The sequence below is a fragment of the Crocuta crocuta genome, unplaced genomic scaffold (genome assembly GCF_008692635.1).
Source record: "Crocuta crocuta isolate KB4526 unplaced genomic scaffold, BGI_CrCroc_1.0 scaffold130, whole genome shotgun sequence".
In the NCBI taxonomy this organism is placed as follows: Eukaryota; Metazoa; Chordata; class Mammalia; order Carnivora; family Hyaenidae; genus Crocuta; species Crocuta crocuta.
Genome location: NW_027527920.1, coordinates 14,097,392 through 14,112,061, shown reverse-complemented (window position 1 = coordinate 14,112,061; position 14,670 = coordinate 14,097,392). Strand labels below are relative to the sequence as shown.

Genomic DNA, 14,670 nt, shown 5'->3' with positions numbered 1-14,670 from the left:
CATTGTGTGCCCTGCATTATCTTAGATACTTTTTAAACGACTCGTTAACATTTAAATATCAGGTGATTTCACATATAAGTCTGAATTTCCTGGCTATTCTTAAAATTTGAGATGATCTGGAGAAATAGACCCATATTCCCAGATGGTTACTTATGGATGGGGCAGAACTGGGGCTGCCTTTAGTGGAGGAATGCCCCTTCCAGGTCTCCAGAGTCTCCTCCCTATCCCGTATCATATGTGATGCTTGACTCTGGTAGGCATTTGAGTTTGTTAGTATGTTAAAAAACTGCTGTAGGGGAATGGAGGAGGAGGGCATGTCAGGAGACTTGACTTCAATGCCACAGCTTACTCTTGATAACACAGCTTCACCTGGGGAGACAGCTCAGTGTGCCCAGTTCCACCAGCGTCTTGTTTTTGGTGGTCCTGGAGCCTGCTACCAGCACGCTTAAGTCTCTGAGTATGATTGTTTAAAGATGCCTGGCTCACCAAGAAAACTCTTTGGGGCAGAAACCCCGCCTCAAACCCCATTTGGCTTGCAGGGATAGATAATTGGCATTTCCTTCTCTGGGAAGTCTTGAATCTGGCTTTGAAAATTACTTTTTTCTCAACTAACAACCCTAGTAATGTGGCTCCCTTGCACAGGCGAGTTAGAACCATGCCCCGACACAGCCAGTCCCTGACTATGGCACCCTACTCATCTGTAAGCCTAGTGGAGCAACTGGAAGATAGAATCCTCTGCCACGAGAAAACGACCGCTGCTCTTGTGGAGCACGCCTTCCGGATTAAAGACGACATTGTCAGCAGTTTGCAGAAAATGCAGAACAAAGGGGGAGGTGACCGCTTGGCCAGGCTCTTCTTGGAGGAGCACATCAGAAACATAACTGCCATAGTGAAGCAGCTCAACCGGGATATCGAGGTGAGTAAGGTGTGTGCAAGTCAGGGTGGCCGCCACCCTTCCCGCTGACCTGCATGGGCTCCCACCTGCCAGGCAGTCATGCATTCACGCCAAAGCTTTCGGGCTTGTGCATTCCAGTGTTCACCAAGGAAACCAGCTTGAGCAAATATCGTAATTAAATTTATTTCAGTATTTGATAGCAGTTACTGTCAGTGTCATTTATGTTTAATCTAAATTTACCTTGCTGACTATTAAATCTCTTTGTTTTGTTTGGCTCTCAATGAAGAGGGAGAAGAACTAGTCAAATAGTTTCCCTGTAAAACCCTTCATATTGTCAAAGACAGCTATTAAGTCAATTACTAGGCCAGCCTTTGCTGCCTCAGATTAAATGTTTCTAGGCCGTGATGATTATATATAATTCAGTTTATTACTGAGACAATTTACGCATTTGGATTGCTTCTCAGACTTCCCTTTTATTGCTTTATGTTTTTCTTTGAAATGAGCCCAATAAAAGGCCGATATTGGCTAAATTTTTAAAATTTGTAAATGTACTGCTATTCATTGAACAATCACAGGGACCACACAATTTAGTTCAGAAGCTTACAGTTGTTTAGGGCCTGGGTTTTCATCACTGAACAGCGTTGATATCCTTCATATGTAATTTTCAAATATATAAATAAAAGATATGTGGATAGATTAAGGAAAACCTTTGCTTCAAGTCATAGAGATTGTATCTGACTTACACTTCCTGAAATTAAGCCTCATTTTTTCCGTGTCAGATTTGTGTTTATTTACTTTTTAACAGCTCTATTGACATATAATTTATAAGGCACAAAAATCCACCCAGTATGAGTGTACAATTCAGTATTTTTAGAAAGTTTATACAGTTGTGCAACCATCAACACAACTCAGTTGTAGAACATTTCCATCACCTTGAAAATTTCTATAGGTCTTTTTGCCATCAGTCCCTACTTCTACACCAGGCCTAGGCAATCACTAATCGGTTTCCAGTCTCTATAAATGTGTCTTTTTTGGACATTCCATATAAATGGAGTCTTAGGATTTGAAGTCTTTTGCAACTGGCTTTTTTCACTTAGCATAATCTTTTTGAGGTTGAGCCACGTTCTAGCCTGTGTCAGTGCAGGCATGCATCAGAGATCTGGCAGGTGCGGTTCCAGATCACCGCAATAAAACGCATATAGCAATGAAGCAAGTCAAATGAATGTTTTGGTTTCCTAGCGCATATAAAAGTTATGTTTACACTATCCTGTAATCTGTTAAGTGTACAGTAGCATTATGTCAAGAAAATGTACATACCTTAATTTAAAAATACTTCATTGTGGGGCACCTGGGTGGCTCAGTCAGTTAAGCGTCTGACTTCAGCTCTGGTCATGATCTCACGGTTTGTGAGTTCGAGCCCCACATTGGGCTCTGTGCTGACAGCTCAGAGCCTGGAGCCTGCTTCAGATTCTGTGTCTCCCTCTCTCTCTCTGGCCCTCCCCTCCTCACACTCTGTCTCTGTCTCTCAAAAGTAAATAAACATTAAAGAAAAATTTAAAAATACTTTAATGCTAAAAAATAGAACCATAATTTGAGCTTCCCAGGAGTTGTAATTGCTTTGCCTCAGTGTTGATGGCTGCTCACTGCTCAGGGTGGTGGTGGCTAAAGCTGGGGTAGCTGTAGCAATTTCATAACACAAGACAGTAATGAAGTTTGCTGCATTAATTGGCTCTTGTTTTATGAACAGTTTCGCTGTAGCATATGATTTTACCCACAGTAAACTTTTATCAACTAGATTTATGTAATATTCTAAGCTTGTTCTTGTCATTTTAATAGCCTTCATAGCATCTTCACCAGGAGTAGATTCCATCTCAAGAAAAGACTTTCTTTGCTCACCCATAAGAAGGAGCTCTTCATCCATCATGAGACTCCATCAGTTCAGTGCCATATTGAGGCTCCACTTCTAATTCAAGTTCTCCTGCTATTTCCACACCTGCAGTGACCTTCTCCACTAAAGTCTTGAACCCCTCATGTCATCTGCGAGGGTTAGAATCAACTTCTTCCAAGCTCCTGTTCATGTTGATATTTTGATCTCTTCCCATGAATCACAAATGTTCTTCACAGCATGTAGGATGGTGAATGCTTTCCAGAGGATTCCCAGAAGGAATCACTATCTGTGGTAGTTCTAGCCTTATGAAATGTATTTCTTAAATAACGAACGTACTCCTTGATCCTTGGGCTGCAGAATGGATATTGTGTGAGCAGGCATGTAAACAACATTCATCTCATTGTACATCTCCATCAGAGCTCTTGGATGACCAGGAACACTGTTGGTGAGCAGTCATTTTGAGAAGAGTCTTTTTTCTCAGCCTCAGATCTTAACAGTGGGCTCAAAATATTCCATAAACCATGTTGTGAACAGATGTGCTGTCATCCAGGCTTTGTTGTTCCATTTATAGAGCACAGGCAGAGTAGATTTATCATAATTCTTAAGGGCCCTAGGATTTTCATAATGATAAATGAGCATTGGCTTCGATGAAAGTCATCAGCTGCATTAGCCCCTAACAGGAGAGTCAGCCTGTCCTTTGAAGCCTTGAAGCCAGCCATTGACTTCTCCTCTCTAGCTATGAAAGTTTTAGATGGCATCTTCTTTCTGTATAAGGCTGTTTCATTTACATTGAAAATATGTTGTTCAGTATAGTCACATTCATTCATTATCTCAGCTGGACCTTCTGGATAATTTGCTTCAGTTTCTACATCAGCACTTGCTGCTTCACCATGCACTTCTATGTTATGGAGATGGCTTCCTTCCTTAAACCTCATGAACCAACCTCTGCTATCTTCAGACTTTTCTTCTGCAGCTTCCTCACCTCTCAACCTTCACACAATTAAAGAGAGTTAGAGCCTTGCTCTGGATTAGTCTTTGGCTTAAGGGAATGCTGTGACTGGTTAGATCTTCTGTCCAGACCACTCAAACTTTCTTCATATCAGTAACAAGGCCATTTGGCTTTCTTATCATGTGTGTGTTCATCAGGGTAGCACTTATAATTTCCTTCAAAACCTTTTTCTTTCACACCTTGGCTAACCATTTGGCACAAGAGACCTAGCTTTTAGCCTGTCTTGGCTTTCCACATGCTTTCCTCACCAAGTTCGTTCTAGCTTTTGATTTAATGTGAGAGACATGCAACTTTTCCTTTCACTTAAATACTTAGGGGTCATTGCAGGCTTATTTGCTGGTCTAATTTCAACACTGTTGTGTCTCAAAGAATAGGAAGGCCTGAAGAGAGGGAGAGAGATGGAGGAATGGTTGGTTGGTGGAGCCGTCGGAACATACACACATTTATCCATTAAGCTCACTGTCTTATATGGGTGCAGTGTGTGGCACGCCGAAACAATTACGGTAGGAGCATCAAAGGTCAGTGATAACAGATCACTGTAAGAAATATAATAATAACAAAGTTTGAAATATTATGAGAATTACCAAAATATGACACAGAAACCTGAAGTGAGCAAATGCTGTTGGAAAAATGGTGCCAATAGACTTATTCAACACAGGATTGCCACAGACCATCCGTTTGTAAAAAAAACTGAAGTGTCTGGGAAGCACGATAAAGCAAAGCACAGTAAAATGAGGTATGCCTGTAGTTCATTTCCTTTTATGTCTAGTAGTATCCTATTGTATGGATATGCCACATAGTGCTTGTCCATCCATTAATTGATGGACATTTGGATTGTCTCCAGGTTTTAGCTATGTCTCCAGGTTTTAGTTGCTATGAACACTTGCGTCTATAAGCCTGTGTGGACACGTCTTCATTTCTCTTGGGTAAATTACTAGGAGTAGAATTGCTGACTGGGTCTTACAGTAAGCATATGCTTAACTTTTTAAAACATAGCCAAATAATTTTCCAAAGTGGCTATACACATTTTACAATCTCATCAGCAATATATGAGATTTCTTATTTCTCCACATCCTTGTCAACACTTGGTATTATCTCTCTCTTTGATTATAGTCATTATAGTGGATGTGTAGCAGTATCCTACTGTAGTTTTAATTTGCATTTCCCTAATGACTAAGGATGCTGAGCACCTTTTCATATGCTTATTGGTCATTTGTATGTCTTCTTTGGTGAAATGTCTCCTCGAGTCTTCTGCACATTTTTTAAAATTAATTTTTAAAATTATTACTGTTTATTTAATTTTGAGAGAGAGAGAGACGGAGGCAGAGTGCGAGCAGGGGAGGGGCAGAGAGAGAGGGAGTCACAAAACCGGAAGCAGGCTCCAGGCTCTGAGCTGTCAGCACAGAGCCTGATGTGGGGCTCGAACTCATGGACTGTGAGATCATGACCTGAGTCAAAATCAGACACTTAACTGACTGAGCCACCCAGGTGCCCCTAAAGTTAATTTTTTAACTGTGGTAAGATATTTCCCATCTTAGTCATTAAGCATACAATTCAGTGACATTAAGTACATTCACTGTGCTGTATGCAATCATCACCACTACCCATTTCCAAAACGTTTTAATCATCCCAAACAGAAACATTGTTCCCATTAAACAATAACTCCCGTTTTTACATCTCTCTCAGCCCCTGCTACCCTCCATTCTACTTTCTGTCCCTATGACTTGGCCTATCCCGGGTACACCATACAAGTAGAATTATACAGTATGTGTCCTCTTGTTTCTGGGTTATTTCACTTAGCTTAATGTTGTAGCATATAATAGAACCTATTTTTAAATTAGGTTATTTGTCTTATTACCGAGCTGTAAAAAGTCTTAAGTTAGTCTAGATTCAAGTTCCTTATCAAAGATGTGATTTGCAGAGATTTTCTCCCCTTCTGTGGCTTATATTTTCATTTTTCTAATGGTGTCTTTTGAAGAAGTGTTTTTAAAATTTTAATGAAGTGAGCTTACCAGGTTTTTTTCTCTTATGGTTTGTACTTTTAGTATTGTGTCTTAAGAACTGTTTTGCTTAACCCATGGTCACAAAGATTTTCTCCTATGTTTTCTCCTAAAGTTTTAGTTTTAATTCTTAACATTTAGGTCTGTGATCCATTTTGAATTCATGTTTATGTAAAAAGTGAAATAAAGGTCTAATTTAACTTTTCCCTCATATAGATGCCCAAGGAAAACTTTTCCCATTTGTCCCTTTGTTGAAAATCAGTTGAACATAAAATAAGGGTTTCTTTTTTATCTGTATGGTTTTTGTATGGCAATCCCACATTGCCTTAATTAATTTCTAGCTTTAGAATACATTCTGAATCAGGTGCTGGGGCACCTGGGTGGCTCAGTCGGTTAAGCGTCTGACTCTGGATTTCGGCTCACGGCATGATCTCAGTTTGTAAGATCAAGCCCCGTGCTGGGCTCTGCTCTGACAGCACAGAGCCTGCTTGGGATTCTCTCTCTTCCTCTCTCTCCCTGTCTCTCTCAAAAATAAATAAACATTAAAAATATTTTTAAAATTTAAATTGTAAAAAAAATAGAAATCAGGTATTATAAGCCCTCCAACTTTGTTTTCCTTTTCAAAATCGTTTTGGCTTTTCTAGGTCCTTTGCATTTTCATGTAAGTTTTAGGATCAGCTGTCATTCTGTATGGAAAAGCCTATGGAGATTTTTTTTTTTTGGGAATTACATAATTATTTTAATTATGAAAAAATTTACTATATCTTATTTAATTATGAAAAAATTTAAATATGGAAGAGTTCTGTGATACAAACTGCTAAACGTAAATCTCTAGGGGCTCAGTCTGTTGAGCATCCAACTCTTGATTTAGGCTCAGGTCATAATCCTAGGGTTGTGGGATCAAACCCTGTGTTTGGCTCTGCATTGAGCTTGCTCTCGCTCTCTCTCTCTCTCTCTCTCTCTCTCTCCTCCTCTCTGACCCTGTTCTTTGTTTATGCTCTCTAAAATAAAATCAATAAAATTAAAATAAAATGTAAATCTATGTCTTAGTTGCAAGTCTAAGACATTGACAGTCTTAGACTTTGACAGAAGTTGCTTCTAATAGATCAATTTTGGGAGAATAGCCATCTTCACCCCATTGAGTCATTAATCATTTGAGAGAACCAACTCTTGGTTTTATTCATTTTTTTCTCTTGCTTTTCTGTTTTCTGTTTAATTGATTTTGACTCTCTGTGATTTCCTTTTTACCTACTTGCTTTTATTTAGTTTTCTTTTCTTTTATAGTTTCTTAAGGTGGAAGCTTTGGTAATTGGTTTGAGATCTTAAGTCTTTTCTGATAATGGTGTTTAAAGCTATCCAGTGTCCTCTAAGCTCTGCTTTAACTGCTTCTCATGCATTTTGGTGTGTTGTGTTTTTGTTTTCCTTCCATTGGAAATTATTATTATTATTAAAAATTTTAATTTTAAGGAATATCCACACCCAACATGGGGTTTGAACTCACAACCTCGTGACCAAGAGTCACGTGCTTTACTGACTGAACCAGCCAGGCACCCCCAGTTGAGAATATTTTAAATTTTCACTTCATTTTTGTAACTTTATTTTTGGCTCATGTGTTATTTAGCAGTGTGTTGCTAAATTTCCAAATTTTGGTGTTTCTCAAAATTTATTTCTATTGTGGAGCTCATATTCCATGTGAGCAGAGGACATACTTTTTCTATGTTCGATCACTTTACATTTATTGAGACTCTTGTTCTATCAGTTATTTAAATCTCCAAGTCTTATTGTTGAAAAATCTTTTGCTCCTTTCAATTCTGTTAGTTATTGCTTCAAGTGTTCCAGGGTTCTGTAGCTTGGTACATATGCATTTATAATTATATATATCTTCCTGATACATTGACCTCTTTATCATTATAAAGTGTCTCTCTCTGTCTAGTCATATTTCTCATCTTAAAGTCTGTTTTGTCTGATGTTAATATAATTACCCCAGCTCTTTCATGGCTACTGTGTACATGTTTAATTTCATTTGGTGATAAATCTCATTTAGCTTACACCTAAGTAAGGTCCTGGTGTACCACATGGTTACCAACTTTCAGTGTTCATTGAGATCTTCACATACCATTACCGAGGACAGGAATTCACTCAAAATTGTACCCTAATTAAAGTACATTTGTCTTCAGGGTACTAAAATATCTATACTTCTTATGATGTTTAAAGAAAAGGATTATGTGTTTGTTATTCAGGGGACATAGTGGACCTTTGCTGTTTTGGTGCATGATGGCATCCACTGCAGTTTCTTTTGGTATACAGAAACGTCATTTCCTTTTGGTGTTTACCTTTCTTCCACTGGATACAGACTGGATGGCTGTTCATCAGTTGCCTTATCACCTTTTTAGCTAAAGAGGATTGCCAATAACTCAGGCCAGAGAACTGAGACTCTCACTCCTGGAGCTTAAAACCTGAGCAGGGTGATTCACAGAGTGGCAATGACGGAAGCATCTTCCCCCTCAGCACCTACGTCTGCAGGATACTGGCCAGTATTCCGGCTGCCCAGACCCTCGGAAACGCCTTTCACGTCCCCTTCAGTCTGGATCCCTGGCTGCCCTTTTGGTTGTCCTCTGTCTTCTATCCTCAGATCTCTCCTCTGATGCTTCCAGTAAATTCCATTTTTTTCCCCTAAGTTAGCCCAGAGGCAAGTTTCCATTGCCTGCAAACAAAGAACTCAAATGACATCAGAAGAAGGGCATAGGAAGTTTAAAAGATCCATAGATAGTATACATGGTTTTGGAAGGTGATGTTTGTATTTAGAATGATCTTTCCAGTTTTCTATTAGTGAGCTAAAGCAGTTTTACCCAGAGGCTGAATAACTCGCCAACCCCAAATTGGTACCTTTACTAAATTGAAGAATCCCAGCTTAAAGATTTCAATTTTGAAAAGGGGCAGAGATCCATTAGGGGGCTGATATCCCCACAGTGCCCAAATGTAGAGAGGGAGATAGACACAATCAAAGTGATTGAGGATAAATGATTCTCACTGTTTCATCCCTTAACCAGTGGTAAAGAAGTGCTTCATAAAAAAATACAAACACCTCTATGTTTCATGTTGGAAAATAGTATGACCTCTCCATGCCTTTCCACGCCCAGCATGTCCCTCGAGGTACTCAGCCGGGTTCCCTTTGCCCATGTGGGTAGTGGCCAGACTGGAGCCTGGAGCCAACCTACTCTGGCAGTACTGTTCTCAAGTAAAGGCACAGAGTGTAAGTAACTGTCCCCTTAGAAAACCCCGGACTTGGGGTGCCTGTCTGACACAGTCCATGGAGTGCTGACTCTTGATCTCAGGGCTGTGAGTTCAAGCCCTATATTGGGCATAGAACTTACTTAAACAAATAAATAAAATATGGGGCGCCTGGGTGGCTCAGTCGGTTAAGTGTCTGACTTCGGCTCAGGTCATGATCTCACGGTTCATGGGTTCGAGCCCCGTGTCGGGCTCTGTGCTGACAGCTAGCTCAGAGCCTGGAACCTGCTTCAGATTCTGTGTCTGCCTCTCTCTTTGCTCCTCCCCTGCTCATGCTGTCTCTCTCTCTTATAAATAAATAAAACATTAAAAAAAATTTTTAAATAAATACAATTAAACATTATAAAAAAAAAAAAAGAAAAAGAAAACCCTGGACTTAAGTTTTGCTGTCATCGTGAAAGGTGGTGGTGCTTCAGCTGCAACTGTGGGGCCCAGGGAATAATTTCCTCTTTGGTTGCTGCTATGTACTAATCCAGTGATCAGAACCATTTTAAAACATGTAATTTCCAACCTCAGTTGAGCCCTCAATCTTATTTAATAGTTTTTTTTTTTTTTTTCAGGATAGAAGACCTCCGTGCTAGCTCCTCCTTTGCCTCTAATTTCCTTTCCCTTAAGCTATCCCGAGCACCGGGCACTTGCCACCGTTACCACAGCATTTACGGAATAGGACTGGCATTGTTCCTTTACGAGTCTGTTTCCCCTATAGATTGTGAACTCCTCAAAGAGAAAGAAAGCTTGTCTTATTCATCTGTGCATTGTCTGGCACAGCATGCAGAGCAAAATGCCATGAATGCTTATTAAGTGAATAAATGCCCAATTCATAGTGAAGCTGGTTGCAGATTTGTCGGTGGCATGAAGAGAAGGAGAGGAGACCCTGAGGTCATCCGTACTGACTGCAGCCTTCTCAGATGAGGCAGCCAAGGCTCAGGGAAGTGAGGGGACTTGTCTGAGATCCCAAGGCCTGTAAGTGGCAGCTCTGAGACTAAACTCAGATCGTTAAAATCCCAAAATATGCTCTTTTTCTTTTCTACTTCACCTCTTGGAAGCCCTTCTAGAACTCTGACCTTAGGTAGCCAACTCTCAAATGCAACAGAGAGTGCTTCTCAACCATTCTTTGCTTTCTGAATATTTCTACCTCGTCAGAAGAATTTCTTCATGAAAGTAGATAATTCTAGCTTTAGTTCATACTGAGTTCTCTCCTGCCCCATCATTCCTTTGATGCAAGTTCATTAAACTGCTTAATTACAGTTATTAGCAAACATCCCTAGGAATCCAGTCATCAGTCATGTAGGATTTTGCTAATTATTTTTAAGATGTGTTTTTTCAAATGTGATTTTTGAACAATTTACAGTGCAGTGAATTTTATTTTTTATGTTTTAAACAGTTTTATTTATTTATTTTTAATTTTTTAGTGTTTATTTATTTACTTTTGAGAGAGAGAAAGACAGAGTGTGAGTGGGGGAGGGGCAGAGAGAGAGGAAGACACAGACTCTGAAGCAGGCTCCAGTCTCTGAGCTGTCAGCACAGAGCCTGAGGTAGGGCTCAAACCCACGGACCACGTGACTCATGACCTGAGCCAAAGTTGGACGCTTAATCGACTAAGCCACCCAGGCACTCCAGCTATTTTTTTTTAAATAATTTATTTATTTTGAGAGAGAGAGTGAGAGAGGGGGAGGGTCAGAGAGAGGTGGAGAGAGAGAATCCCAAGCAGGCTCTGTGCTGTCAGCAGAGAGCCCAATGCGGAGCTGCTCAATCCCACTAACCATGCATGAGATCATGACCCAAGCCAAAATCAAGAGTTGGACGCTCAATGGACTGAGCCACCCAGGTTCCCTGCAATGTAGCGAATTTTAAAGTAATTTAAATTTTGCTGCTTTTCCATCTGAAACACATTGTATATAATGATTATTCTTGCCTTAACCAGACAGCACTCTTTTCCATTTACATATATTTTTGGATTTGCAATTTTGCAAATGAAAAGATGATTTCCGTTGTAGAGAGGAAGAACTGAGTAAAATCTGATTCTGATAAAAATTTACTTTGCATGTATGAGCATTTACTTTTTATAACTGGTAATAACTATATATCATGATGAAGTAACAGAAGGAAGTTTGAAAATTTAATAGACTCCAATATAAAACACTAATTATATGGTTTTACATATATTATGAGCCTGAGCGTGTTTACCCAAACATAACTAAAATTAGGATGCTTGATGAGATATCAGAATTGCCACATTGTGGCCAAAATTTGTTAAAGTAAAATCATGGTGTAGATTAAAATTTTAAAAGTACTAAAAGGAAGTCTTTATTTATAAGTACTATAAAATTGGGATGGTGGGTATTATGCAAAGGCAGTATTTGCATATTTAAAGCAAAGAGGTGTGAAGATATTCAAAGTGTATTTAAATGATGTGAAGGATGTGTTTTGGTAGGTTTTTTTAAAGTAGGCTCTGTGCCCAGTGTGGGGTTTGAACTCACAATCCCAAGACCAAGCATCGCATGCTTTACTGACTGAGACAGCCAGGTACCCCTTGTCTGTAGATTCTTAATGAATTTCTTCAGTGAATTGCCCAGTTTTAAAATTATTCACATTACTGGTTTACACTTGTTTTTCAGTTCAATAAGTAAAAATTTACTGAGTATTTGTTTTATAAAAATCTGTCCCAGATGATTTTGTATCCCAAAACTAAGGCTGTAGTCATCTCAAGATGTAAAGTTCACTCCAGGCTCCTGATAGAGCTAGTCAAATTTGAGATACGTTAATGCTGTATCTTGACACATTTGCCTGGTTAAGTCTTTATGATTCTCTGTCATGTGGCTCTGAACACCGTACACAGGAAGAAAAATGAAATGTATTGTTAAACCACTAACCTGTGTGATCCTTAAAAGCTAGAATTGAGTCCTCATTTTTCTATTTTTAGCACCTACCACAGTGTCTGGCATAGACATGTTTCTTTTATTTTTATTTTTTATTTTAGAGAAAAAGCATGAGTAGGGGAGAGGGGTAGAGGGAAAAAGAGAGAGAATCTCAAACAGACTCCATGCTCATCATGGAGCCCAGCACAGGGCTTGATCCCATGACCCTGGGATCCTGACCTGAGCCAAAATCAAGAGTTGGATGCTCAATGAACTGAACCACCCAGGTGTCCCTCAAAAAAAGTTTCTTAATTAAAGGCTCTGGGGACCTTGACCCTTCCAGAACCCTGTAATCATTGCCATATTTTAGCAGCAGATTCTAATGTCAAAACAGATGACTCTTGTGTGCTGGTACACAGTAGGTGCTTGATAAATGTTGAAGGAAAGAATCTATTGTTTTAATGCATCCCCACCATTCTCTCCATTGGCAGTTTGTCTTATGATGTGGAGTATGTTATCAATTATTTATTCCATGGAAACATTCCACAAATAATCATCATCATTATAAATTTAGAAGACGTAATGTGGTCAGCTATGAATTATACATGTCTGGATTATCTGTACTGTCTTTAAGCTTTTATCAGTCCCTGGAGACCAACTCCTGATAAGCAGTCTATGCCTTTTGTTGGTGGGAAGCTTCCCCTTCTATGACACTTTGATGGCTTGGGAAGTGGTTGAGACCCCCATGTCCCCTAAGGGCTTTCACTGTGTCTCTGGCCTTTGGGGAGCCACGCAGTGGGGTCTGCCACCTTGCTGGTTGGAATCTGCAGACTTGCTTCTGGTTTCCATGTGCTCAGGCTTCATGTCTGTCTGGTGAGGAGTGGCTTTGACCTAGTTAGCTTATGGGAAACTGTCTCAAGCTCTTACCTATTGAGTCAGTTACACATAATTTGCTAGTTTAATAATTTGCAAATGGGCTATTGAAGAATTTTTTTTAACTCAAGTGATGAGTGCAGAGTTGGGCCTTATCAGCATAACACAGCCGAGGTGAGGATAGTCATGTTAATGTATAGTTGGATGCACAGTTGGGAACTTGCTTCATTGTGCATCTAGCACTGTCCGCAAAGAGAGTGTAGGCTGCCAGACTTCACATATATATTTTTTTAGAGTTTACTTATTTATTTTGAGAGAGAGAGAGAGAAAGAATCTCAAGCAGGCTCTGTGCTATTAGTGCAGAGCCCAACACAGGGCTTAAACTCATGAACTGTGAGATCAACGACCTGAGTCAACATCAAGAGTTGACGGTCAACCAACTGAGCCACCCAGGTGCCCCAAACTTCATATATTTTACCTATAAAGGGAGTTCCAGCCTGCAACTGAGTGATCTTGTCCCATTGGAATAAGTATATCAGCAGAGGGACTTTGGTGATTATCATCTGTATTAGGGTTCTCCAGAAAAAACGGAACCAATAGATATTGATCCATCCATCTCTCTCTCTCTCTCTCTCTCATAAAGTAATGGTCACATGCTTATGGAGACTGAGAAGTCCTCCCATCTGCCATCTGCAAGCTGGAGACCCAGGAAAGCCAGTGGTGTGGTCCTAAGTCCTGGGAGCCAGAGAGCTGATATTGTAGACTTTAGTCCAAATCTGAAGGTCTGAGCACCAGCAGTGCTGAGGGCAGGAGAAGATGGATGTCCCAGTTGAGGCAGAATGTGAATGCCCTTTCTTCCTCCTTTCTGTTCTACCATGGCTCTCAAGGGGTTGGATGGTGCCTACCCACTTTGGGGAGGGCATTTATCGATTCAAATGCCCTTTTGAAAACACCTTCACAGACACATCCAGAAATAATGTTTAACCAGCTATCTGGGTATCCCATGGCTCAAGTGATATATAATTAACCATCACATTATCCATATTCATTTTGTTTTAAGTCTACCCGCCAGACGTGGCTTGTCCTGTGGCCTGACTTTAAGGGGAGAAGACAGTGAATTGAATGCAGTTTGAATATTTGTTTGGTTCTGTTGATAGAACTTTTTCAGTGTAAATGAACAAATTGGTGTTCTCTTGTCTGCTCTTGTCTCTAATACATTTTAGCTTGTCTGGGTCCATCTTTGAGGACCTGATTACCTCTGGGCACTGGCTAAATATAATCTCTAACACTTGAATGTGGAAGACCAAGTCCTGGAAAATGAAGCTGAATTAATTGGTCTGCATTGGGAGCCAGGCCTTATTAGAAGTGGTGGGGCTACCGTAGTGACCCAGACATGCAAGGCCTCTGCTCTTAGTCCTGCTACACATTCTAGTATGGTTTACAGCCACAAACACTAAGTAACCAAGGTAATTTTTTCTGGTAAGATAATTTGAAGGAGAATGACTGTGGGGCTATTTTAGGAAGAAAGTGGGTTAGGTGACATGTGAACTGAGACACGAGTGACAGAAGAGGCCAGCTGAGGGGCGCCTGGGTGGCTCATTCGGTCAAGTGTCCAAATCTTAATTTCAGCTCAGGTCATGATCTCTCAGTTTGTGGGATTGAGCCCTGCATTGGGCTACATGCTGACAGCACAGAGCCTGCTTGTCCTCTCTCTCTCCTTCTTTCTCTGCCCCTCCCCTGCTCATACTCGCACACATTTTCACCCAAAGTAAATAAACTTGAAAAGAAAAGAAAAGAAAGGGAAAGGAAAAGAAAGGGAGGGGAGGGGAGGGGAGGGGAGGGGAGGGAAGGGAAGA

At 40.2% G+C, this 14,670-nt stretch overlaps 1 protein-coding gene across 5 annotated transcripts in view; it reads left to right on the top strand.

The window, feature by feature from the left end:
* The window catches only part of FAM81A (family with sequence similarity 81 member A), a 125,592-nt gene that overhangs the window by 70,461 nt on the left and 40,461 nt on the right, over positions 1–14,670 (top strand). For 3 of the 5 annotated variants that reach the window (XM_077747839.1, XM_077747829.1, XM_077747851.1), the window contains one exon: positions 643–925. In XM_077747839.1, coding sequence (XP_077603965.1) covers positions 643–925 — 283 coding nt within the window. The remainder of the gene's footprint in view (positions 1–642; positions 926–14,670) is intronic. The other 2 variants (XM_077747848.1, XM_077747861.1) reach the window with 1 other exon arrangement.